The sequence below is a fragment of the Mastigoproctus giganteus genome, chromosome 5 (genome assembly GCF_048544385.1).
Source record: "Mastigoproctus giganteus isolate SK-2022 chromosome 5, ASM4854438v1, whole genome shotgun sequence".
In the NCBI taxonomy this organism is placed as follows: Eukaryota; Metazoa; Arthropoda; class Arachnida; order Uropygi; family Thelyphonidae; genus Mastigoproctus; species Mastigoproctus giganteus.
Genome location: NC_143579.1, coordinates 135,847,174 through 135,874,596, shown reverse-complemented (window position 1 = coordinate 135,874,596; position 27,423 = coordinate 135,847,174). Strand labels below are relative to the sequence as shown.

Sequence of the window (27,423 nt, the reverse complement as noted above, 5' to 3'; positions counted from 1 at the left end):
CGAAGTCAGCAGTGGAGAGACTTAACAATAGCTCGGAAAGTGGGAGGAAGGGGGCCTTATAGACCAGATAGAGCAACAGAAAACAGCAATAGTTAACCTGAAGGATTACTTTGAGAACAATACAGCACCACTCCACCTAAGCGAGGAGCTCTCCAACCCAGACAGCACAAGAAACAAAGCTAGAAAGATGGGCAAAGAAGACACTCCATGGCAGACACTACAATGACCTCCATCAAGATCACATTGATAATACTGCTTCTAATGCATGGCTCACAAGTGGGATGCTTTCCCCCATTCATGTTGGCCATCCAAGACCAGATAATCAACACCAGAAACTATAGAAAATACAATGCAAAGGAACCTGGAATGTCAGATGACACATGTTGACGATGCCTCCTGGCCTCAGAAATAATCCAACACATCACAGGGGTATGCAAGGTGGTGTCACCCAGACTGAGTACACGCATAGACACAACCAGGTAGCCAGGATAACACATCGGAAGCTAGCAATGAAATATCAGTTGATCGAACAAAGTGTACTGTACTACAAGTACAAACCCCAGGCAGTACTAGAGACCCCAACCCACAAGCTGTATTGGAATCGCGGCATAATAACGGATAAGACCATCCCGCACAGCAGACCGGACATAACACTTGTGGACAAGATGGAAATGGTTACCTACCTGATTGACATAGCGGTTCCCAACACTAGCAATGTCCAGAAAATACGAGGAAAAAATTAGAAAGTACATGAACCTGAGACATGAGGTCAAGGAAATGTGGCATATGCAAGAAGTAATGACCATCCCTATCATCATGTCAACCACCAGTATGGTGCTAAAGACCCTACCTAGCAGCAATAGGTCTCACAGCAAACACCTACAAGGAACTCCAGAAAGTTGCAATCCTGAATACCTGTACGATAGTCAGAGAGTTCCTCGACCAACAATAATAACAGACATAACAACCACCCTGTGTACTTGGTAGCAGTACCCATCATGGAGTGGAATCCCCCAATCATGGAGAAATAATATAAGAGCAACAACAACAATAATAACATTAATAAGAAGAAGAAGGAGAAGAAGAAGATGATGATGATGATGATGAAGAAGATGAAGAGAAGCAACGACTCCAGATCACTGAAGATTTCAGCAATGATAAAACAGAATGGAATTTGGTCTAGACAAATGCAAGACAGACTCACAGATTGCACCAGGGGAAAATTAGTCAGCCAACACTAAGAGCTACAGACTGGTAATGAGATCGAAACCATGAGAGAATAAGAGACCTACAAATACCTGGGGATGATGCAGGGGTCAAGGAGAAAGGTTCAGAATTTAGAGTACAAGGAAATCAAGGCTTGTTTGACCGAAAAATACCATCAGAGACTTAGAAGCTGTTGAAAGCAAAGCTGAATTGAGGAAACACAGCTAAAGCCATAAACACCTATGCAGCCCCCGTACTAACATACTCCTATAGGATCATACATTGGACTAACACTGAGCTGGAATATATCATGAGAAAGGCAAGGACAATGATGACCAAAATCCACCAACACCACCTGAAGTCAGCAGTGGAGAGACTGACAACAGCTCAGCAAGAGGGAGGAAGGGCCTGATAGACCTCACTGAGCACCAGAAAACAGCGATAGCTAACCTGATGGATTACTTCCAGAAACACACAGCAGCACTCTACCAGGCGATAAGGAAGACAGACAAGCAGTAAATCGCACTCAACCAAAGCAAGGAGTCCCCACCCAAACAAAACTATACAAGCACCCGGCAGAGCAGCTCACCCTAATGATAAGGCACCCAAGAACAATCTAGAAGTTTCTCATCCAAGGAATCACATATATGAAGCCTAAAGACGAAGGTACAAGAAAGGAAAAGATGGGCAAAGAAGACACTCCATAGCAGACTCTACAATGACCTCCATCGAGATCACATAGGTAAAATTGCTTCCAATGCATGGCTCAAGAGTGGTGCACTCTTCCCTAAGACTGAAAAATTCATGCTTGCCATCCAAGACCAGGTAATCAACACCAGCAACTATAGAAAATACATCGCCAAGAAGCCAAAAGTGTCAGACAACACATGTCAACGATGCCACCTGGCCTCACAAATGATCCAACACATCACCGTGCGATGCAAGCTGATCACCCAGACTGAGTACACTCATAGACACAACCAGGTAGCCACGACAATACATCAGAAGCTAGCAAGGAAATACCAGTTGATCACAGAAAGTGCACTGTACTACACGTATGAACCCCAGGCAGTAATACAGACCCCAACCATAGGATGTACTGGGACCATGCCATAATAATGGATAAGACAATCCCACACAACAGACCAAACATAATCCTTGTGGACAAGAAGGAAAAGGCTACCTAACTGATATAGCAGTGCCCAACAATGGCAACCTCCATAAACCAATGAAGAAAAAATCATGGAAGTAAACCATGTGGAGAGTCACAGACCACCTCAATCGGCAAATAATAGCGTACTATTAGCATTAGCATTAGCATTAGTAGAGGCATTTGATGCAAGAAAGCAAGCTTATGCAGCATCAGCCAAAAGAAAAAAAAAAAAAAAAGTAACATAAATAAATAAAAAATAACCACTTCCACTTCACCCCTCTGTTCGTTCAAAATACCTGTCCAGCTGAGCCTTAAACTTATTTAGGCTATCAACCTCCACCACAAGGGATGGCAGTCTGTTCCACCAACCAACCACCCGCTGGCTAAAGGCAAATTTCCGCAAGTCTATCCTACATCTGTCTTTCCTCAATTTGAATTTATGCCCTCTCAGGTGATTTTTCTTAGCTGGAGGAAGAATCCCATCAGCATTGAGCATGCTTAAACCATTCAAGGCTTTATACACCTCTATCAGATCACCTCGCTGGTGCCTAGTCTCCAGACACTGTAATTTGCAAAACTTAAGCCTTTCTTCGTAAGAGCACCCCTTTGTTCCATTCACTAATCTTGTTGCCCTTCTCTGTACTCGTTCCAGCAGCTCTACATCCTTCTTGAAATGAGGCCTCCAGACCTGTATACAGTACTCTAGGTGTGGCCTGACCATTGCCTTATACAATGGAATAATCACCTCCTTATCCCTGCTGGAAAAATTCCTGTATATCATTGACAATACTCCATGAGCTACTCTTGCAGCTCGTCTGCACTGCTCAGAGAACTTCATATCTGCCTGCACAATCACCCCCAAGTCCCTTTCATTTTCTACCACTGTCAGTGTAGTACCACAGAGTTGATACGTTGCTCTGGGGTTGCTGTTTCCCATGTGTAGTACTTTACATTTGTCAATGTTAAACTTCATTTGCCACCTCTCAGCCCATCTGCTCAACCTTTCCAGATCCTGTTGCAGCAGCATAGTGTCAGTAGTGTCCTTGACAACCCTGCCAACCTTTGTGTCATCTGCAAACTTGGACATTAAGCTTGATATACCATCATCAATATCATTTATAAATACAGAAAACAATAATGGACCCAACACTGAGCCCTGAGGGACTCCACTAATAACATTAGTCCACGATGAGCAGTGTCCATTGATTACCACTCTCTGTCTTCTCCCCCTCAACCACCCCTTTATCCATAGCAGCAATTTGCCTCCAATGTCACACTGCTCCAATTTGTGTAGCAGTCTTCCATGTGCAACAGTATCAAAAGCCTTTCTAAGATCCAAGTATATAATATCAAAGTTATTCCCTGCATCCAGTTCTTTTGTGACTGCATCATAGTATCCAATCAAGTTGGTCAGGCAAGACTTCCCCTTAACAAAACCATGCTGTGTCTGAGCTATAACTGAAGTCTTGTCTAAATGATCCTGCAGTGCTTCTTTAACCAGTGTCTCCATTAATTTTCCTGGAACAGAAGTTAAGCTCACAGGTCTATAATTACTTGTGTCAGCCTTTGATCCTCCTTTGTGAATTGGGGTCACATTTGCACATTTCCAGTCTATGGGTACCTCCCCTGAGTCCAAGGAAGCTCTCATAATTATGGCTAAGGGTTTGCTTACTTCCTTTGCTGCCTCCTTTAATATAACTGGATAGATCCCATCCACCCCGGGTGCCTTTCTTGTGTTTATCTTCAACAGTTTCTCCTCCACTTTACTCCCAGTTATTTCAAGATTCTGTAGCTTACTGCTAGAGTTGAATACACCTCTGGCATTCCCCTTGCTGAATAACTCCTCATGTGTGAATGTTGATGCAAAATATTTGACAACAATGTCAACAACAACAACTATCTTTGACAACAATGGTGCAATGCTGGAGGGCATCCACGCAGCTGTATACTGTGCTACCATATCAGCCACTAGGACTAATGAAAGAGAAACAAGTGACCAGTAGCATAAGAACCGAAAACAGAAGCAACCGCCAGCTTGGGAAAGACTTCAGCATAAGGTAGAAGAATCAAGAGTCAAGATATGCCAACAGACTCGGTACTTACAAGAGTAACAGGAGTAAGAAATTGATTCGAAAAGTGAAGAGTATCCTCAAGACAGAGCATCCACAGCAAACACAAGGCTAAAAATCAGAGAATAGGAGAATACTAAGACACACTGAAGTAGAACCTCCTCACAGTCAGAAAAGACTATGCCGATACAAAGAGAGCTCCCAGAGGAAAATAAACAAGCGAATCTTTGATGAGGACCAAAGACGGGAAAGAAGGAAACGGGCCATCAGAGCAGCAGATGAGTGAAGAATTCTGGCACAACATATGGAGCAGGGGAGTAAAACATAACAGCTGAGCCCCCTGGACAGAACCAGAAGGGAAGAAAACAAAGGATGTTCAAGAGAGGAGAGTGTGGGAGATTCAAGAGGAAGAAGTAAAACAGTCCATCAAAAACTCCCACAACTGGCAAATCACAGGAATAGATAATGTCCATAACTACTGGTACAAGAAGCTCACTTTACATACAAGCACCCGTCAGAGCAGCTCACCCAAATGATAAGGCACCCAAGAACAATCTAGAAGTTTCTCATCCAAGGAATCACATATATGAAGCCTAAAGACGAAGGTACAAGAAACCAGGTGAAATACTTGCCAACTACCTGCCTCCCAACGATGTACAAGATCCTGACCAGCTGCATAACCAAGAAGATATCAGACCACTTGCAGAGCCAGAACATAATGGCCAAACAGCAGAAAGTATTCAAGTAGATGAGCAAAGGATGCAAGGAATAATTATGCAAAATGCCACGGTTATAGAGAAAATCTACAAGAAGCACTGCAACCTGTAGAAAGCCTATGTCGATTACCGAAAGGCCTTCGACTCCATGCCTCATAGCTGGCTAATAGAGACACTGAACATCTACAAAGTCAATCCGATAGTGACAAACTTCCTAGGAGCAACAATGCCAAAATGAAGTACCACCATTAAGGTCGGGAACATCACAACCAGACCAATCTGAATCAGGAGAGGAATCTTCCAGGGAGATGCCCTGGCCCACTGTGGTTCTGTCTAGCACTTAACCCGCTATCCACCTTGCTCAGCAGCAACAAGTATGGATATAACCTGAAGGAGGAAGGAAGAACCTGTACACACTCACCCACCGGATGCATACGGATGACATCAAACTCTACATGGCAACCGAGAGGCAACTCTAGCATATACTATAGATCACCAAAGTTTTCAGCAATGATACCAGTATAGAATTTGCACTTGACAAATGCAAGACCCACAGATTTTACCAGGGAAAATTAGTCAGTCAAGACAATCAACTGCAGACTGGTAAAGAGATCAAAGCCATAACAGAGGGAGAGATGTACAAATACCTAGGGGATGATGCAAGCAGTTAGAGCACAAAGAAATTAAGGCCTGCCTGACCGAAAAATACCATCAGAGACTTAGAAGCCTGCTGATGTATCAGTTAGAGCCATAAACACATATGCAGTTCCAGTGCTAACATACTCCTTTGGGGTCATAGATTAGACTTACATCGAGCTGAAGAATATCATGAGCCACCAACCACCAGAAGTCAGCTGTGGAGAAACCGACAATAGCTCGAAAAGAGAGAGCAAGTGGCATGATACACCTCAATGAGCAACAGAAAACAGCGATAGCTATCCTGAAGGATTACTTCCAGAAAAAAAACACAGCAGCAGTCCACTAGGCCGTAACAAAGATAGACAAGTGGCATATCCCACTCAACCTAAGCAAGGAGTTCCCTCCCACCACACAGCACAAACGAAGCTAGAAAGATGGGAAAAGAAAACACTCCAATGACCTCCATCAAGACCACAAAGATAAAATTGCTTCAAATGCATGGCTCATATTGTCCGGGGATATGTGGTGGTCATTTCCTGACCTTTCCGCATCATCCGTATTTGGTGGTCACGGGGTCGAATCCCAGTCTGATCAAGAAGTGTGCTACGCACTGCTGCTCCTACCCACCTGGCTACGGAGGCGCCATAATACATCAGAAGCTAGAAAGGAAATACCAGTCAATCAAAGAAAGTGTATCGTATTACAAGTATGAACTCCAGGGAGTACTAGTGACATCAACCCACAAGCTGTACTAGGACTGCACCATAATAATGGATAATACAATCCCACACAACAGACTGGACATAACATTAGCAATAGCATTAGGTAGTAGAGGCATATGATGCAAGAAAGCAAGCTTAAGCAGCATCAGCCAAAAAAAAAAAACTCCCATTTCACTCTTCCATTCATTCGAAATAGCTGTCCAGCTGAGCCTTAAATTTATTTAGGCTATCAACTTCCACAACAAGGGATGGAAGTCTGTTCCACCAACCAACTACCTGCTGGCTAAAGGCAAATTTCCGTACATCTATCCTACATCTGTCTTTCCTCAATTTGAATTTATGCCCTCTCAGGTGATTATTCTGAGCAAGAGGAAGAATCCCATCGGCATTAAGCATGCTCAAACCATTCACGGCTTTATACACCTCTATCAGATCACCTCACCGGTGCCTAGTCTCCAGACACTGTAATTTGCAAAACTTAAGCCTTTCTTCGTAAGAGCAAGCCTTTGTTCCATTCACAGCAGCAGTCCACTAGGCTGTAACAAAGATAGACAAGTGGCATATCCCACTCAACCTAAGCAAGGAGTTCCCTAATCTTGTTGCCCTTCTCTGCACTCGTTCCAGCAGCTCTACATCCTTCTTGAAATGAGGCCTTAGAGCTGTATACAGTACTCAAGGTGTGGCCTGCCCATTGCCTTATACAAGGGAATAATCACCTCCTTAACCCTGCTAGAAAAATTCCTGTATATCATTGACAAGACACTATGAGCTACTCTTGCATCCTGTCTGCACTGCTCAGAGAACTTCATATCTGCATACCTTCATATCATAACCCTTGTGGACAAGAAGGAAAAGGCCTATCTGATTGACATTGCGGTACCCAACACTGGCAATCTCCAGAAAATGCATGAACAAAAATCAGGAAGTACACAAATGTAAAACAGGGGATCAAAGAGATGTGGCATAAGCAACAAGTAAAGACTAACTCGATCATTGTCAACCATAGATATGGTGACAAAGACACTACATAACAGCCTAGCAGCAATAGGTCTCCCAGCAAACACCTACACGGAACTTCAGAAAGTTGCAATCTTGTGCACCTGTAGGATAGTCAGAGAGTTCCTCGACCAACAGTTGCACCAGACATAACAACAAATACCCTGTGTACTTGGTAGCAATACCTGTCATGAAGTGGAACCCCCAATCAGGGAGAAAAATCGACATTGGCTCCATGGAGCCAAACGTGGATCAGTGAATAACGTTGTGTGAAATGAAAAAATTGAATTTAAGCTTAATAAAATCAGTTTTATTTTATTCGGTATTTTCATTTACAATCAACAATAAAGGTTTGTGGTAACCTTTATTGTTGCTTGTTTGCATTGTTCTTTTCAACGTTGATGGCCGGACATCTGTCTATAACTGATCTTGCTCGCATTTAAGCTTACAACTCTCTGTCTTGTGTTCTGGCACCGACTCTGGTGCTTGCTTTTCAACGTTAGATTTCTGATTTTGTCAAAATCTTTTAACACGTTTAGTTGATGTAACTTTTGGCATCGTCACAACTTAACTAGATGAAACATAACCGGACTGCTCAACAAATGCGAAGTAACTGAACGAAGTAGTTACTTTAACGAGTTGTTCAACTCTCGAAAACTAAAAACCCAATTTGAAATCTAGTTATATATCCTTGTAGGGCTCTCAAAGGGCAACAATTTTGTTGCTTACTGTTTATGTCTATCTGTCATAGTTTAGAAGTTATTGAGAGTGAAAGTAACCAAGGCGCAACAGCAAATGACCAAAATGTGAACTTATTAGTTTTTTCGAAAAAAATTATATTAAATATCAAAATTTCTAATTTTGTCTTGCATATTCATCGATGGCATTACATGCCCAATAAAATAAGTATAAATTGTTTATAAATACTATTCTCTATTAGTTTCGGAGATATAATAGCAGCTAGACATTTCACCTTTCGTGACAGCCTGAACAGTGTAGGATACTCCCAGCATAGACGTCAGCATTCACGTCAAAATAATATGAGCAACAACAATAATAAATAACAGATGTGATTAGCACAGCGGTTACAGCAATATACCAACAACATCATGGACCTGGGTTCAAATGTCACCAAGTAGGGGGAAAAAATCTCACAGAAAAAAAAAAAAAAGTAAGAAAAGAATAAAAAAAAAAATCACAAAAAAAAAGCTTCATCAGACTAAATACCCAAGGTCAAGCTAATGACTGAAGGAAAGAGTGGTGCCATCTGGTGTCACTCTACCATCCAGCACTGGAAGTAAAAAAGCCAAAAACTTAACAGGTCTACCTCCATAGCTGGATGAAGATGAGAAGTAGAAATATTGAATATACTGTATCTAGTGTGGTACAGAATAGTGATTTGCTTTCGGAGTTTAAGCAGAGGGGTCAGTTCGTAAATTCCAAGACGATCTCCTGGAGACGAGGGTGAAGGAACTGGAACAATATTGCAATTCAGTTGATCACAAATGAATTGCAAGCCCCCAGACCAACCAAATGGAAGCTTTATATGTGCAACTGTGCCAGTTAACAACCAGAAAGGAAGAAAATGTCAATGCATGAAGTTGAGCATCAAAATTCAACATGCAAACATGCTACAAATTCACAAAATCAGAGACGGACATGAAAATGTACAGGACAAAACTACATGCCAAGCGGTTAGACCAGTTCTCAACTGTTCAGGTCACCGAACAGTGATAGAAGACCACAGACAGGCCATTGTTGTGAATAACCTGATAGCTCCAAGAACAACAACAACCCATAGCAGCCAAAGTGGAATGAGACATTAGGTTACAATATCCAGAAAAGAAAAAGAATGGAAAAGGCCCTTGTAGAATTAGTGGGCATGGATCAGGTCACCGAACAGTGATAGAAGACCACAGACAGGCCATTGTTGTGAATAACCTGATAGCTCCAAGAACAACAACAACCCATAGCAGCCAAAGTGGAATGAGACATTAGGTTACAATATCCAGAAAAGAAAAAGAATGGAAAAGGCCCTTGTAGAATTAGTGGGCATGGATCCCGCAAAGACACACACCATACTGAAGAAGAGACCCAAAAGAATCCAGTGGTAAGTTTCCACTTCAACCACTTCAACAGGCAAATCATTCTGTATTACCTCAACAACAACAAAGTAACTAGACACCATCTGCACAGTCATTTACTGTGCAGCTGTAGCAGCCACCAGCATAAGAAACAAAGACCAACAGAACACAAAATGTAAAGAAGAAGGCTACAGCAGAAGATAGAAGAGATAAGAATGAGAATAGGCCAAATTATGCAGTACCAACAGGGTAACAGAAGTAAAAAGTGAGACATATAATCATAAGATCAATGGCACATTCAGGTAGAAACCCTGGCACTCAGAAAGAGACTTCTTTGTTACAGGGAGAGTGCTCAGAGGAAAACAGACAACAGGATATTTGATGAAAACCAGAGAGCCTTCTACAGCAAAATCAGACAAGACAAGAAGGAAGGCAACAGATCCCATAACTAGAAGAAGCTTAAAGAGCTCTGGAGCAACTTGTGGAGGAGCACAGTGAACGATAATGGCCTTGCATACTGGAAAGATCTAGAATGAAAGCCAAGGACATACAAAGAGATGAAAGAATGGGACGTTTGGGAAGAAGTACACTAGTCGATTATAAAATCCCACAACTGGCAAATCCCAGGAATGGTACAAGAATGTAACATTGTAATAGTGTATGAGAGTACACGTGAACAGGCGAAGTTTTTACAGCTCCAGCTAATTAGAGAAGTTTTTCTTAAATTTTTGGGCTTGGGTAAGGAAAACCTGCACGAGAACGACAAGAAACGTCGGATAACTTACGCGGAAAATTAGCTTCCTGATATGGCACTCTAGCACTGCTCAGTCTGAAGGATATATTGATTGACAGGTAGGCGTGGCAAACGATGAAATGATTGGTGGTGGGCACGACAGACGAGAAGCTGCTGCGTAGTCATCGGTTGGCATTATGATGTGTATTTACCAGTAAAGAACGGTGCATAATAGTTTTGTAATGAACGGTGAACAGGTGATAGTAGTGATGAATCTTTTAAAGATGGAAGAAATTTCCCCATGAGTGTCTTTAAAAATAAAAGTACAGTAATAAAAAATTAATATTTTATTAATAAACAATTTATGTGCTAGTCCACTCATGATTCTAAAGAAAAAAGGTTAGGTTACCACCTCCACTTCGGGAGGGGTTCAAGCTCCCATGGGATTCAAGTCGAGGTAACCTGACCTTTTTTCACCATTACAGTAAATGTTAGGGCATGTGCGATTAGGACAAGTTACCATTAGTGCTGCTACAGTGATACTAAACCGATGTTATCGTGTGTTCTGTTCGCACACCAATCAGCACGTCATTTGCCACGCCTACCTGTCAATCAGTATATTGTTCTGGACTTTTCTCCAGACCGATAACACCTACCATCTGTTTATCGAGTGAGCAGCGCTAGAGTGCCGTATCGGCAAACTAATTATCCGTGAAAGTTATCCAACGTTTCTCGTTGTTCTCGTGCAGGCTTTCTCTACCTTTGCCAATTTTTGCTTTTTTATTGACTTAAATTGGAATATTAATTTATATTCTAGAAGTAACTTTATATTCCTAGTAACTGCAGGTGGTAGATGACTTTCATCAACCGGTGAAATACCACCACTTTGCTTATTGGAGGCTTGAAGTGGTGAAACCCATGTTTAGTCTCTAGAGCAAAGTTTCCGGCATCCCCCCCCCCATACTTCTCCTCCAACCCATACACGGTACTAAGTACTATAGGTTTTGATACCTTTCGTGTTTGGGGTTTTCATAAAAAAAAAAAAAAAAACCAATACTTAGTTTAATTTAAACTTAGATAGGGATTTTGTAGGTTATTACTTAGTATCGGTAAGGGTATCTAATCCATGGGTTAGACAAATTTTTGCTCCTGCAAACACTAAGATTTTAATTATATTTAGTTGTTTTACTGACTTAATTGTTATATTAAATTATTTTCTATAAGTAGCTTATAGACCAAGTCAAACACCATGGTTTATTTTGAATTTAGATAGCGATTTTGAAAGTTAATTAATACTTAAGTGTCCACAGATTTACGGTTCAACACTTGCTGCCACTGTTATACGACAACAAATATCGCAAACTAGATACCGTAAGGTTTAACGTAAAACCAGATAGCGAAACATGCAAAGCTGTATTAGAAATCTGTTAGTTTAGTGTAGTACAGTAGTATCAATTAATCAGTAAAATTTACTAATCTTATTAAATTTCATTGTCAACTAAATTGTACTTATTTAACTAAATACATAGAATTACCTAGATTTTACAAACATAACATTATAAATTATGTTTTTTTTTTTTTTTTTTTTTTTATGTGAACCCCAAACACGAGAGGTATTAGAACCTATAGTACTTAGTACCGTGCATGGGTTGGAGGTTGAGAAGACGAAAGAAGATATTTGTTGACATTGGACTTGAACTTCTGTAGATTGTAATTTTCAGGAAATACGTATGAAGGAAGGTTGTTCCAGAAAACGGCAGTTGAATGAATAAATGAGGAAGATGAAAAGTTGGTTCTGTGGGTTTGAAGTTGGACAGTAAATGGATGTTGGCTGGTGGCGGCACGTGTTCGGACTGTTTGAAAGAGAGAGCGGGAATTATAGAAGCCAATTCAGAAGAACAGTGCCCATGGAAATATCTGTAGAAGAGGCATGCAGCAGAAACAGTACGTCTATGAGAAAGCGAGTGGAGAGACTCTGTTAGAGATGAATCATTAATTAACCTAACTGCCCTCTTCTGAATGGAATCAAGAAGCCTGAGAGAGGTTTTGGGGGCACCACCCCAAATGTGGGAACAATATTCCATGGCAGGGCGGATTTGCGATTTATACAGAGTGAGCAGCTGTTTGGAAGAAAAGTAACGCCGAGAGAGAAAGAGAAAACCAAGTTTTTTAGATGCAGAGGAAGCAATATTTGTAATGTGCTTGTGCCAAGAGAGATTAGAAGTCAGGGTAATCCCCAAAAGAGATATATCCTTTTGCCTAGAAATTGGAGTGTCACTAAAGATAAGCATAGGAGCAGAAGAATCCTTTTTGCGAGATATAAGACAAGACTGAGTTTTAGAAGGGTTGAAATCAACTAAGTTGTCTTTGCCCCACTGGAGAATTACCTGAAGATCGGCATTTAAGGAATTGGTAGCAGATTTTCGAGAAGTTGAAGCTGATTGAGCAGGGCAAGGTTTCTCAAAATGGAAAGTTGAATGCAATGTGCTATCATCGGCAAAACTATGGATAGGATTTCCAGTCAATGGAAGAAGGTCATTGATATACAAGAGGAAAAGAGTGGGGGAAAGAACTGAACCTTGGGGGACACCGGCATTAGTGGAGAAGTTAGAAGACAGAGAGCCATCTACCATCACCCTCAGTGAGCGATCAGAGAGAAAACTGGATAACCAATTACTAAAAACAGTTGGCAAACCATAAGATGGAAGCTTGTTTAGAAGACCTTTATGCCAAACACGATCGAAAGCCTTTGAGATGTCAAGAGCAACTGCTTGTGTTTCACCGAACCTTTCCATTGAAGTAGTCCATAAATGGGTAACATAAGCCAGAATATCACCAGTGGATCGACACCGACGGAATCCATACTGGCGATCGTTGATCAGACGGAAGGTTTCTAGGTAGTTTAAGAGTTGGCAGTTAATTGATTTCTCCATTACTTTAGAAAGAGTAGAAGTAATTGCAATGGGACGATAATTGGATGGGAGGGATTTGTCACCCTTTTTAGGAACTGGCTGGATATGAGCAAATTTCCAAGCAGAAGGAAAAACACCTTTGGAATAAGAAAGTGAAAAAAGGCGGCAAAGAATAGGAGTAAGTTCAGGAGCACAGATTTTGAGAACAAGTGGAGAAATACCATCAGGACCTGGAGCTTTCTTAGCATCAAGATTCATCAAAATTCTTCTGATATCCTTTTGACGGAAGACCACAGGAGGCATTGAATGGACCGTGTTGGGAATGGTGGGAGGTGTTTTACCAAGTTCATTAATACATGAGCTGGAAGAAAAATGGGATGCTAGCAGGTCAGCTTTATCCTTGGCTGAAGTGACAACAGAACCATCTGGTTTGGACAGAGGTGGGAGCAGAGATGGGCAAAAGTTGCGGCCAATAGCTTTGGCAAGAGACCAGAATGCTCGGCTACCATTAGGGCAAGAAGCAAGTTTTCTACTCTTAGCCTGTTCAAACTCTAGTTTGGACTGATTAATAACTGCTTTACAATTGTTGCGAGCTTTGGTGTAGGCAGAAAATGAAACTGAAGAATTAGAAACAAGCCAATTACGATAGGCAACATTCTTCTCTTGAACAGCCTTAGCACATTTATTGGAAAACCAAGGTTTAGATAAAGGACGAGATTTTAAAGTGGAGTGTGGGATAAAGGATTCCATTCCTGCAAGAATAATTTCACTGACACGATCTGAGCAAACGTTGACATCAGGAGTTTTGAAACAGTAATCCGACCAAGGAAAAGAAGAAAAGAAGTCTCGCAGGTCATCCCATTTTGCATTCTTGTAATGCCAAACAACACGAGGTTGGGAATAGCCATGAGATAAAGGTTCCATTGGAGAAGAGACAATCACCAAGTTGTGATCTGAAGTGCCTAAAGGACCTCTCACTTCGACCGTGTACTTAGAAGGGTTGTTTGTGAGAAAAAGATCAAGCGTATTGGCTGTATGATTCGGATTGTCCGGTATTCTTGTAGGTAAATGAACAATCTGTGCTAGGTCATTAGTAATTGCAAAAGCCTCAGCATCTCGACCTGCTGGGTCGGTGTGACTAGAAAACGGAAGCCAGCTGGAGTTGTGAACATTAAAATCACCAAGGAAAATTACCTCACTGTTAGGAAAGTTGGACTGGAGAAAGTCAAGTTGCAACGAGAGGAAGTCAAAGAGCTCCAAGTGATTAGTGGAGTTGGGAGAACGGTAGAGACAACAGATGAATTTGACACAATGAGGTAGAGAGATTTTAAGCCAGAGAAGATCAAAGAGAGGAGATTCCAAATTGCCAAGTCTCTGACAGGGAATATCAGAACGGACATATGCACAAGTACCACCTTTGAGGCGAAAGGAATCATACAGCGAATAATTTGGGCATCTGAGATGAACAGTAGTTGAATCAACCGATAACTGAGATTCTGTCAGAAAAAGTACATGGGGTTTGGCAGACTGCAAGTGGAAATGGACATCGTTGAGATTAGAATTGAGACCACGTATATTTGTGAAATGAATTAGGAAATCCTTGGGAGGTTTAGATCTTTTCGCAGATAAGCTTGTTCTATTAGTTTGACAATTCATGGTGTATTCAATAGTAAGAAAAAGTGGGTGGGACATGCTGTATGAAGTAATGAAATTTTTGGATATGGCGTACATGTGGGAAGAATATACCCAGATCCTTGACATAACGTGGCCTCGACAATGCTCCCCGCATACACACTACTCGGACTCCCTCCAGTCACTATCTGGCAGAGTAGAGGTAGCAAGATTATACACTAGCTGATCCGGAAGCCTCCTAGAGAGTTACCAATAGGTTCGGTCCGGTGTACTAACTAGCGGCCGGCCTGCGAAAACCGTTTTAGAGCTGTACCCTCGAAATGTAAGGAATATTGGATCTCGCCACAACGTTCATCATAACCTCAAAAGTCATCAATCATACTGCATGATGGAAGAGATAGGGAAGGGTTGACCGGAACTTAGCTCTAGAGACTAAACATGGGTTCCACCACTTCAAGCCTCCAATAAGCAAAGTGGTGGTATTTCACCGGTTGATGAGCGTCATCTACCACCTAGTACTGCCTGGTAACATAGAGGGGCGGCATTCCTCCATGTGGTGTGGGCGCCACACCTCGACCCCTGCTTACGTTGGTTCACACCTGGGTGGTCACCCACCATGTGCTTGTGCATGGAGGTTATACCCAGGATTACTAACAGTCCCACCATCGTGAAGGTGCAAGCAGAGGATTTGGTTGTCACAGACCGTCCGGACTTCGCCGAAATTGGGTCCACTTGACTTGAGTGTCACCCGAATATCAGTTCCATCAGCGTTTTAGACTCCCAGGTAGCAAGTACAGCTTGTCTGGCATATCTGAGAGAATGTCTGTGACAACCTCAAGGACCAATGTTATTAATAAAACATAATATAAATTATTAATAAAACATATAACTTGACAGTTATATGTTTTATTAATAGTTATTAATACATATAACTTGACATATAACGTGAGAGTCTTCTAGATGAGCAGAAAACCCACTACACTATTATTAAGGGGGACTTCAATGCTAAGGTTGGAAAAAGGCAAAACAGCGCAGAAAGAGGAACCATAGGAAATTTTGGAATTGGTAAAAGAAATAAAAGAGGTGAAAGACTTGTCGAATTTGCAGAATCTCAAGGACTGTCAGTAATGAACACTTTTTTCAAGAAAAGGGTGAACAGAAAGTTGACATGGAAGAGTCCAAATGGATTAACAACTAATGAAATCGACTTCATCCTCACTAACAGAAGATATATTGTGAATGATGTTACAGTCCTGAATAAGGTAAATGTTGGAAGTGATCACAGAATGGTAAGATGTACACTTGATATAGATGTAGGAAAGGAAAGGAAAAAACTGACTCAAGTAAATAATAAAAAGGTCTTTGAGATAACAGAGGAGGAGAAAAAGCAGTACGTACTGGAACTTAAGAACAAGTTTGAGCTTCTGCAGACTGCTCAGGACCAAGATATCGACGAGGAATATTACAAATTTCTGAAAGTGATAAAGCCCTAGAAACCTATAGGGAAAAAGAAATCCAAAGAAGAAAAAATTAGTCAAGAAACACTTGTCATGATGAACCGAAGATAACAAATGAAGAGCAAGAAAAACACTGATAACTCCTCATGTGTGAATGTCGATGCAAAATATTCATTTAGTTTGTTATCTACTTGAGCAGGATCATCAACAGTTGACCCACTGATATCAAGTGGACCAATCTGATTCATCCCCTTCCTTTTAGAGTTTACATAAGTAAAGAACTCTTTGTTGTTTTTCTTTGCATCCCTTTCCCAAAGATTTCTCATAGTCTGCCTTCGCCTGCCTAACCTCCTTTGTAACTTGATTACAGATCAACTTGTATCTATCATAGGCTTCTGTGTCACGTGTTAATTTGTATGTATCCCATGCATTTTTCTTCTCTGCCATATGTCTCGTTAGTTCATCTGACATCCACTTAGGCCTAAACCTTGACCAATATTTCTTAGTTGGTATGTAAAGCCTAGTAGCTTCCAACATAAGTTCTTTGAATGCTTCCCATTTTGAATTTGCTGTTGGTAACATCATCAGTTGGTCCCACTGTATAGAATTTAAATACACTCTCAGTCCATCATAGTCGCATTTACGAAAGCAATAACCCTTCCCTTTACCACTAATGGTAGTTACCTCTCTGAGTAAATCCCACTTCAGCACACTGTGATCCCTGCCACCTAGTGGTTCATTTACCTACAGATTCTTAATGCATGAAGAATCACTACTGATAATCAAATCAAGAGTATTACTCCCTCTAGATGCCTCCTGAACATGCAGAGGTAGAAAACAATCATCCAATAAATCCACAAAAGCCTTGATAGTGTGTGAGTGACCAGCTCCCAAATTCCAGTCAATATTTGGGAAATTAAAATCCCCCATTATAAGACTCTCTGATTTACTGGTCCACTCTATTTCCCTGTACAATTTCTTATTATACTCATCAGAGTCACATTAGGCCTATAGCACACTCCTACTCTCAATTTTGATCTCCCAATGCTTATGTCACACCAAACTGACTCGACACTGCACTGTCCAGCAATGTCAACTGGCTTCACTTCCTTGGATTTTATGTATTTCTTAACTAATAGCATAACCCCTCCTCCCTTCCTATCCTGTCTATCCCTTCTGTATACATTGTACTCCCCAAATTCCAGTTCTGCATTCCTTATATCTGTGTGACACCACGTGTCTGAAATCCCCACAATATCTGCCTTTGATGTTTTGAGCAATACCTCAAATTCATCAAATTTATTTACTATACTCCTAGCATTGGTGTACACGCAAGTATACATGCACCTGTTCTTTTTCTTATCTATCCTAACACAACCCATGTGTTTACTTGTACCCCAATGATTCCCAGCAGTCTCTGAAATATCCTGCATCTTATTTTCCAGGCTGTGGCTCATTCTAATAGAAGCAGTGCAAAAATCACTTTCATCTCTGCCAGTGGCTACTGTTAATCTATTATTCCTTGTATCCCCCCAATCTAGCAGTTTTCTGTCCCACCTAACACTGCCTCGATAGCATCAGTAAACATTCTTGCACCCTTTCTATTTAAGTGTATCCCATCCCTGTAGAAGCAGTCTCTCCTGTTAACAAGTACAGAGAGGCTGAAAAAAATTCTATCCCTTGAGCCTTGCACAATCTTTCCAGGGCCGTATTTATTGACAGGGCTCTCATCATATACTCCCTCCTATCGTGTCTGGGCAGAATTGCAGACACTTTCAAATTCAACCCTAATTCACGGCTTTTTTTCAACAGTGACCTGTACTTGTTAAGTAATTCCGCCGGTCTCCTACTCTTAATATCATTAGTGCCAACGTGTACAACTATATCACCTTTTGTGCCCTTAAAAGATGATATCTGCTCTACAACGTCATCAACCTTTGCCCCTGGCAGACATACCCTGGTCCTGTTCCACCTATCCTTTTTACAAAGCATGTTTCCCGTTTCCCTGACAATAGACCAACAACTACTAGTTCCTTTGGGACCAGCGCATTCTGCCTTGGGGGCTGCCGCTGTGTTGCGTGATGACCAAGTGCAAGCTCTGGCATTGGTGTGGGCAGCTGAGAGCTTGATGGGCCCCTCATTTTTAATCCTTCGAGGGCATCCACCCTGTCCTTCAAGCTCTCATATAGGCCCATAACAACGCTGAGTTGTCTCTTGATTTCCTTACACTCCTTGCATCGCGCACACACAAAGGCATTCCCCATGGCAGTATCATGTCCCGTACCCGACTGCTCCACAAACATCAAGCAAGTAGTGCATTTTAATAGGCTGTGATTCAGAGGGCAACTGCCCCCCTCAGTTCTCCCCTGAGCCACAGCACTCCCATAACTTGAGCCTTTTGCTTTGCTGCTCTGGTCTGAGTCATGATTCCCATTTAATTTCAATAAAATTTCAATTTCAGTACAAAATTAAAACTCTAAACCTATATCCCAACACAGTTATAACGCTATATTTATGTTTCAGTATCGAGTGTTATCTACGAAATCCCTTTATATAACTTCCGTATCCAGTTAAGTATTAATTATTTTTTACTAATTATTTATGTTACGTAACCCAAGTCGTTATATGTATAGTTAAAAGTACAATTTAATTGACAATGAAGTTCAACAAGATTAATTATCTGATTAATTGACAATATTATGTACTATACTATACTATATTAAGACTATACTATATTATTATTCTATCTATTTCGAGATATTTTGTATTGCGTAACAATGGCGGCAAGTTACGAACGGTAAACACGTGGATTTGATACCCTTTCCGATACTAAATAATACCTAGAAAATCTCTATCTAAGTTACTTTAATCTAAGTATCATAATTAGGAATATAAAGCTACTCTAGAAAATAAGTTAATATGCCAATTTAAGCTAATAAAACCGAAAATAAATCAGAAAAAACTTCTCTGTTCCAGGAGCGACAAAAATGTACGTCCGCACAGGCTATTCTCATTCTCTTAGCCATCTCTTAGGAAGTATTGAGCCACATCTAAATGATGTGAATGCTAACTCTACTCTCTGGGAGGGAAAGGAGTCGAATGAAAGAGGTGTAATAATTGCAGAATTCCTCTCATCTTCGGGAGTAGAGGTGCTTAATGTGCAAGGCCATAATCCCACATATTCGACAACACACGGGCAATTGTATATAGTGTAATCTTAGCCACATGCTCTATCTTTAATAGGGTATATGACTGGATAGTCTCAGATCATTTGACAACAAGTGACCATAACAGAATTGCTTTGAAATAAAGTTTTAATCAGATCCAAGAAAAGAAAGAATTGGAAAGGTTCTCTGTAAAAACAGCTAATTGGACTAGATTCAGCTTGACCTTCAATACTCTTGTGAATGGTATAAACTGGAATAAGTTAACACCAGCAGAAATTGTACAGAAATTGGAGGAAATAATGTATCTAGTATCAAAGAGTTCAATGGTAAAACAAAAGTTAAGGGATAGATCTGTATTTTAGTAGAGCGTGGATTTAGAGAATAAGAGGAAACAATTGAGGGATGTAACAAGGCAACTTCGTTGTTATAGATGAGTTCATGACGTGGAAAGGTCTAATGTTTATTATAACGAGTACAAAAACTTAAGAAAGAGTTATGTTAGATAAATTGAGATCGCAAAGCAATCTTCTTGGAAGAAGTATGTCGGGGGAAAAGGATCAAGGACTAGTGGAATTCTGTTTTAAGCTCATAACTGAGAAATGCTATTTCAGAGATGTAAATTGTACAGTTGCAAATGTAAATATAACAACTTTAAATTGGCAACAATCTGTGGGCGTGATCCTAGATGAACTGTTTCCTAGTTAGCAAAATGTCCAGTTGTCTGAAGATCAATTATGGATGAATTCTGGCAATGAAGGGTATTCCTCTGGTGTTGAGAGGATTCATTCACTTCTGAGAAGGTGATATAGCTCTTTTTGCCTGCTCTACAGCATAGATGCTGTAGAGTAGGCAAAGGATGGCCAATCATCGGGCCTAGATTTTATTGATCTAAAAGTGTTAAAGAGAGCATATCTAATAAGAACAGACCTATTTGTAAAAGCTTTTAATGGTTTGCTTGAATAAGGTGCCTTCCCACAAGCATGAAAAGTGGCTGGTTTGCGGAGAATAATAAAAAGTCCTGATAAATTGCCAAGTGAACCTGGTTCATATCATTGCAGATTCATACCTGGTTCAGCTGTTTTCATAGAAGCTGACAACTTAAATAAATTCAAGGCACAAACATCTGGAGCAAATGGATGGGTGAAATGGGAAGGGTTTTTTTTTTTTTTTTTTTGGCTGATGCTGTATAAGCTTTCTTGCATCATATGCCTCTACTAATGCTAATGCTAATATCGTCCAATAGCTCTCTTACCAATTATGGCAAAAGCTTATGAAAGGCTGTGCATTAGCTGCCTGATGATTAGATACAAACAAAGAACTATGCCCCCTGGTAGCCAGTATTGTTATAAGAAAGTAAAATCAACAGAGGGTGCAATAACTAGAATGGCACAATATGTTCAAGAATATACGGGGCGATATGTGCTGGGCTTATTTATAGACTTTCACGGCACATTTGACATGCTTTGGTGAGGAGGCATATTGTCAAGAATAAGAGCAGTAGGGATCTCTGATAAACTGTATAATGTTTTTAGAGATTACTTTAGTAATAGAAGTATTATTGTCAGATCTAACTACACAGAAATCTGTAGAAGTGTGGAAAGAGGATGTCCTCAAGTTTCGGTGATCGGGCCTCATGCATGGTCTATAGTTTAGGATGAGTATTTTAGTCGACACTATATTGGAATTAATTTATTCTTCTATATGGGAATGCAAGATCACAACCTGAAGATCACAACTTGAATTTCAGAGGTATTAAATGACTTAATATTGTGGGCATATTCATATAAGTTGAAAATTTCGAAAGCAAAGTCAATGTAGGTCTTATTAAAGGGACAATTAAGCTTGAATAGAAGTCCGCTTGTATGTGCTCAAGGAATTACACTGAAATATAAGATTGTAGTCAAGTACTTGGGAGTGAGTTTGAGAGAGTGGATGAGCTTTATCCCGCACGTCAAATATTCAGGAAGAAAGAGTCGTACATTGCATGCCAAGCTCAGAAAGTTATATGGTTGATTGGGGAAATAAGGGCAGAGCACTTAATACTCTATACAGCGGTTCCCAACTACTGATTCACAAACCCCCTGGGGGTTCGCGATAGTGTTCCGGGGGGGGATTGCAAAAAAAATTCTGTAATGGCATCTGCTTAGATTTACATAGTAGGTATATTATTGTAAACTACAAAATATAACTAATAATAAACAATTAAGTAAAATAAAAAGTAAAAATTTCCAAATAAAGAAACCACATCTCCCATAATTCCTTCTAATTAGTTTACTATCTTACAGTATTTCATGTTAAATAAATATGTTTTCCATACTAAATTTTTTTCATTCTCAAGGATCATTCTTATGTATAGTTACTCTTTTTTTTATTTTATTTTTTTAAGAACCTATAGTACTTAGTATCGTGAATGGATTTAAGGTTGAAAAGTTGAAAGAAAATACTTGTTGATTGGACCCAAAAATTGCAGCCAATACTCGAGAAGTTGAAGCTGTTTGAGCAGGGCAAGGTTTCTCAAACTGTAAGGCGGAATGCAATGTGCTATTGTCAGCAAATCTATGGATAGGATTTCCGGTCAATAGAAGGTCATTAATATACAAGAGGAAAAGAGTGGGAGAAAGAAATGAACCTTGGGAAACATCAACATTACTGGACAAGTTAGAAGACAGAGAGCCGTCTACCATCACCTGCAATGAGTGGTTAAAGAGAAAACTGAATACCCCGTGACAAAGAACAGCTGGCAAATCATAGGATGGAAGGTTATTTAGAAGACCTTTATGCCAAACACAACCAAAAGCCTTTGAAATGTCAAAATAAATAGCTTGAGTTTCACCAAACGTTTCCACTGAATTTGTCTATAGATGGGTAACACAAGACAGAATATCACCAGTGGAACAACACTGATGGAATTCATACTGGCGATCGTTGATCAGATGAAAGATTTTCAGATAGTTTTAAGAGTAGGCGGTTAATTGATTTCTCCATTACTTTGCAAAGAGTAGAAGTAATCGCAATGGGACGATAACTGGATGGAAGGGATTTATCACCCTTTTTTAGGAACTGGCTGGATATGAGCAAATTTCCAAGCAGAAGAAAAAACACCTTTGGAATAAGAAAGTGAAAAATAATGACACAAAACAGGAGTAATCTCAGGAGTGCAGGTTTAGAGAACAAGTGGAGAAATACCATCAGAACCTGTAGTTTTCTTAGCATCAGATTCATCAAAATCCTTCTGAAGGAAGCCCACAGGAGGCATTGAATGGAATGTACTAGGAATTGTTTGAGGTGATTTACCAAGATCATCAATACATGAGTTGGAAGAAAAATAGGATGCTAGTGGGTCAGCTTTATCTTTGGCTGATGTGGCAACAGAACCATCTGGTTTTGTCAGGGAACAGAGATGGGCAAAAATTGCAGCCAATAGGTTTGCAAGAGACCAGAATGCTCAGCTTGCATTTGGACTAAAAGCAAGTTTTCTACTCTTAGCCTGTTCAAAATCTAGTTTGGACTTATTAATAACTGTTTTACAAAGTATAAATAATACTTAATAATAATTTTTATTATTATGCAATGTCGCTTATAAAAACGTAGTACTGGAAATATTTTATAATAAAAATTCAGAAATATTTTACGATTTAAGAGAATATAGGCTTAGTGGTTCGCATTAAAAATATTATGTTGAAAGGGGTTCGCGAGTCAAAAAAGGTTGGGAACCGCCGCCTTATATAATTGTCTCTTCCATCATCACTTATGTTTTTGTGGCTTGACTGCATAGTATAATTAACACAACTATTAAAAAGTACGTATTTCAAACACAAAAGTTCACTCTCCTTTGCACAATCAGGGCTTGTCAAACAGGTTCAACTGAAGCACTGCAAGTGATTGTGAGAAGGCTTCCAAATTAATCTTTTTCTTCTGGCGTTATAATCCAGGGTGGGTTATAATGCCAACTCAATTCAATGCCCTCTCAACAATGCTCCACTGATAAGCCCTCCCAGAAGTCAAGTGGAAAAGATGGATGGATGACATAGAAGATCGATGACATAACTGTCTTCCTCTTGGATGACAGATGCTAGATCAATGGATGACATAGAAGATGAAATAACAGTCTTTCTCTTACTTTCCTACTGGTAGGTTTCCATTTCATTATACTCTTAGTTATTCTGCTGTCATCCATTCTCATAACATGTCCCAACCAGGCAAGTCTTTGGTTCTTCACAAATCTGACGATGTCCACACTGAATAAGACGGTCATGTTCGTGGTTCATTCTGGTCCTCCAGGATCCATCAACGTCTTGTATAGACCCAAAAACATTTTGTAAAATTCTATGCTTGAGCACTCTCATCAACTGCTCATCTTTACTCGTTAATGTCCAAGCTTCACAACGGTATGTCACAACTGCTCTAATGAAACTTTTGTATATTTTTAATTTTAAATGTTTGTTTGTTCAATACTCTGGACTTCATTAGTTTTTCAAGTGCATAGAAACATATGTTTCCACTCAAGATACGGGACTTAATTTCATTAGCAACAGAGTTGGACTGGTTTTTCTGTAAACCTAGATAGGTGAAATTCTGAACATGCACAAACGAGAAGCTGCTGTTTCTTAAATTTTATATGTTATCTACCATTCTCCAGACTTCCATATATTCTGTCTTTGCTTTGTTTATCCAAGTCCTCTTCTTTGTGCTTCACCATCCAGCCTGGCCACTGTTTCCTCCATTGCTCCTTTAGTCCTACTGACAATAGTGACATCATCAGCATATGAACAGACCTGCACTGTCTGCTGGTGTTAGACAAGGTGATGCCTATGTGTCCAGTCACTTCTAATTTTCCGACAGCCACCTCTAAAACCAAGTTAAATAACACAGCAGAGAGTGCATCACCTTGTCTAACACCAGCATTAATGTCAAAGGGAGTCGTCAACTTGTCAATTCTCACCACTACTTTAGAGCCAGCCAGGTTGCTTTTATGAGCCTAACGATATTTGGGAGTATGCCCAAGAGAAGGAGATCATTTATCATTTCCTCTCTCTTGAGGGAATCAAAAGCTTGTTTTAAATCTAGATATAGGTTAAATAAGTGTATATTGCACTCAAATGCTTTTTCCTGTATCTGTTTCAAGATGAAAATCTGGTCAGTTGTTGAGTGATTGGGTCAGAAATCACACTGATATTCTCCAATGGTTTTCTCTGAATATGCTGCCAGTCAGTCTGTTAAAAATAACTCCCAACAAAACCCTGTAAGTAATGCTCAGCAATGTAATACCTCTATAGTTAGAGGTATTACATTGCTGAGCAGTTTACAGTTTACAAAGCAGTTTATCACCCTTCTTGTAAACCGCCTGTATGATTCCAAGTGTCCATTCATTCGGGATTTTTTCCTCAGACCATATTAACAGTATCAGATTATGTATTCTTCTCCATAGTGTAACTCCACCATTCTTGAGCAACTCTGCAGTTATTCTGTTAGCTCCCGATGCTTTAAAGTTCTTTAAGCACTTAATAACTTTTCGAATTTCTTCGAAGCTACGCCTTTATTGATCTGATTAACACTGGAATCAATGCTTTTCCTAATCTCTCCAGGTCATCTCGGGGGCACAGTATGGATTGGCAATATCGGGCTAGACGCAACATGGTTGAATTGCTCGCCACATAGTCCAAAGGTGCTTTAGAACTCACAGCATCCGAGTGAAACGGCATGATGCCATGGCTAGCCTGGTTGCAAATCAACTATCACAAAGGGGGGTGGGTGGTTCAAAAAGAGTCTTGCTTTAGCACTCAAAAAGGATTGCAGAAACCTGACCTTCTATGTGTGAGAGATAACTCTGTCTACCTCCTAGATGTCCGTTGTAGGTACCAGGTCTTGAATCCAAGTTGTAGGTACCAGATCTTAGATCTTGAAGAAGTTCATCGTATAAAATCACAGTACTACAATTCTAATATGGATTTGAAACAGCAAATTACAGACAGGTATAACAAATTCCCAGTTGTCTCATCTATCACAGCCATATATATAAAGGAGTTTGGTGCAGATCCTCTGCTAGCCTGCTCCTGAGTATGGAACTGTTAAATTCCAACTTAAAAATTATTGCATCCATCATTCGACTCCCAAATTGCAATCTTTAGGCTGTTGGAGGATTCATCAGCGAATGGCATAGCATTACTGCCAACAATGACCTAACATGATGTTTTCATTTTATCTGTATTTATGTATATAAAGGTTTAATCTTTCTCCTGATGAAAGAAGAAATTTGTAAAAAAAAATATATAGATAGGCAGTTTATTTTATTTATTTATTTTTTATGACTGGTGTAGCAAAAGCATGGCACTTCCTTGCATCATATGATTAATAGTACTACTAAAATAGTGTAGTGGCTGAAAGAAACCAAAATACAAGATTTAATCACACTGCTTAAATTGTCACTATAGGTAAAAATAATTTATAGTACCAATACAAAACAATTTTAAATATCTCTAGAAGGAAGATAAGAGTCTCATCAGGCTCAAAGAAAAGATCTTTCCAAATTAAGATGCAAAAATACTGGTGTGGATTTCTGCCAAACGTCCTGAAATGGGAAATCCCCTACTAGAGACTGATGACAAACATTAAACAAATATTAAACTGCTAATAACAAAAATTAGCATTCATTGAACATTAAATAGAACAAAGAACAATCCATCATTTGACTCCCAAATTGCAATCAGAAATACCAATGGCTTAAGGCTGAATGAGAGCATCTCCTATTTGGCTCCGCCCCGCCCCCAGATTTAATGCACAAATTTCATCATTAATAATAATACTCACAGCAAAAAATATGCAACTGAATTTAAATAAATTATTTTGTAAACTTGTTACTATCAAGTAAATTACTATATAATCATATTGGTATAGATATATCATGATATATTTAAAATTGGAAAACAATTTCCTTACAGTGAACAGTTAGAGTAGCTGAGGTAGAGATAATGCCCACATGATTTTCTGCCTCACAGATGTACACACCTTCATCTGTAGGAATTACATCTTTAACACTAAGACTTTTGTCTTCTTGAATTTGTGCCCTAAAAATTAAAAGGAATGGCATGAAATTTAAAAATAAAAAATAAAAATGAAAACATCTCCATGAAAATTAGATGATATATAAAATAACATATATCAACATCATATTTCATTTAAGTTTGAGGAGTAAAGATATCTAAAATGACATAAAACTGCCTCCAACCAATAAATAACAGAAAGAAACTAATTCAGTTACTTTTCAAAAGTAATGCTGTATTGTAGTAGTTAACTGCAGCATTTTTATGCTAGAATGTAGGTTAGCTTACTCTTGTATTTAAGCAAGCATTTATGAAGTCAAAAGTATTATTTAGAATGGTAACAGCTTAGTGTTATTATACTCTTCTCTCTTAGTGCATGTGGTATTTTTAAATTAAAATTAGACTAAAATCATGCTTCACACAAGAGCAGCAAAGCAAAAAACTCTAAATAAGCAGGAATTCATTGTGTCATGAGAGAACCAACGATGGCCCTTCTTTTGCAAATCAAAGTTACATACAATTTGATTCCTTCTGTCTTTTTACTAAGTTATTTGTAGTGGGGCATGATATAAACAAAGAAGATGTCTTTGTGCGTGCTTTCTGCAGGGAATATGAGGAAATTAAGCACCAATTCAATGTTCTGATGAGCTTATATAAGGGCTTGAGAAACAGGATTGAGACATAGCTGTTTGAGGCACTTAACAATGGAATGTTATGAAAAAGCAAGATGAAAAAATAAATTGTTGACAAATATTTGTATTGTTGCAGTCATATGGCAAATACTTGTATTGTTGCAATCATGCTTAATCATATATTCAAGAAGTCATACTATTCAAAGACATCATACTATTCAAAAATTCTAAAAAGGTAGAACTCAAGATACTATCTTATCCAGGT

The 27,423-nt window shown here is 39.5% G+C and overlaps 1 protein-coding gene across 3 annotated transcripts in view; it reads right to left on the bottom strand.

Moving 5' to 3' along the window:
- Positions 1-27,423, bottom strand: part of LOC150085722 (roundabout homolog 1-like) — a 1,418,757-nt gene that overhangs the window by 888,542 nt on the left and 502,792 nt on the right. For all 3 annotated transcript variants that reach the window (XM_090374199.1, XM_090374201.1, XM_090374202.1), the window contains exon 5: positions 26,423-26,550. In XM_090374199.1, coding sequence (XP_090230325.1) covers positions 26,423-26,550 — 128 coding nt within the window. The remainder of the gene's footprint in view (positions 1-26,422; positions 26,551-27,423) is intronic.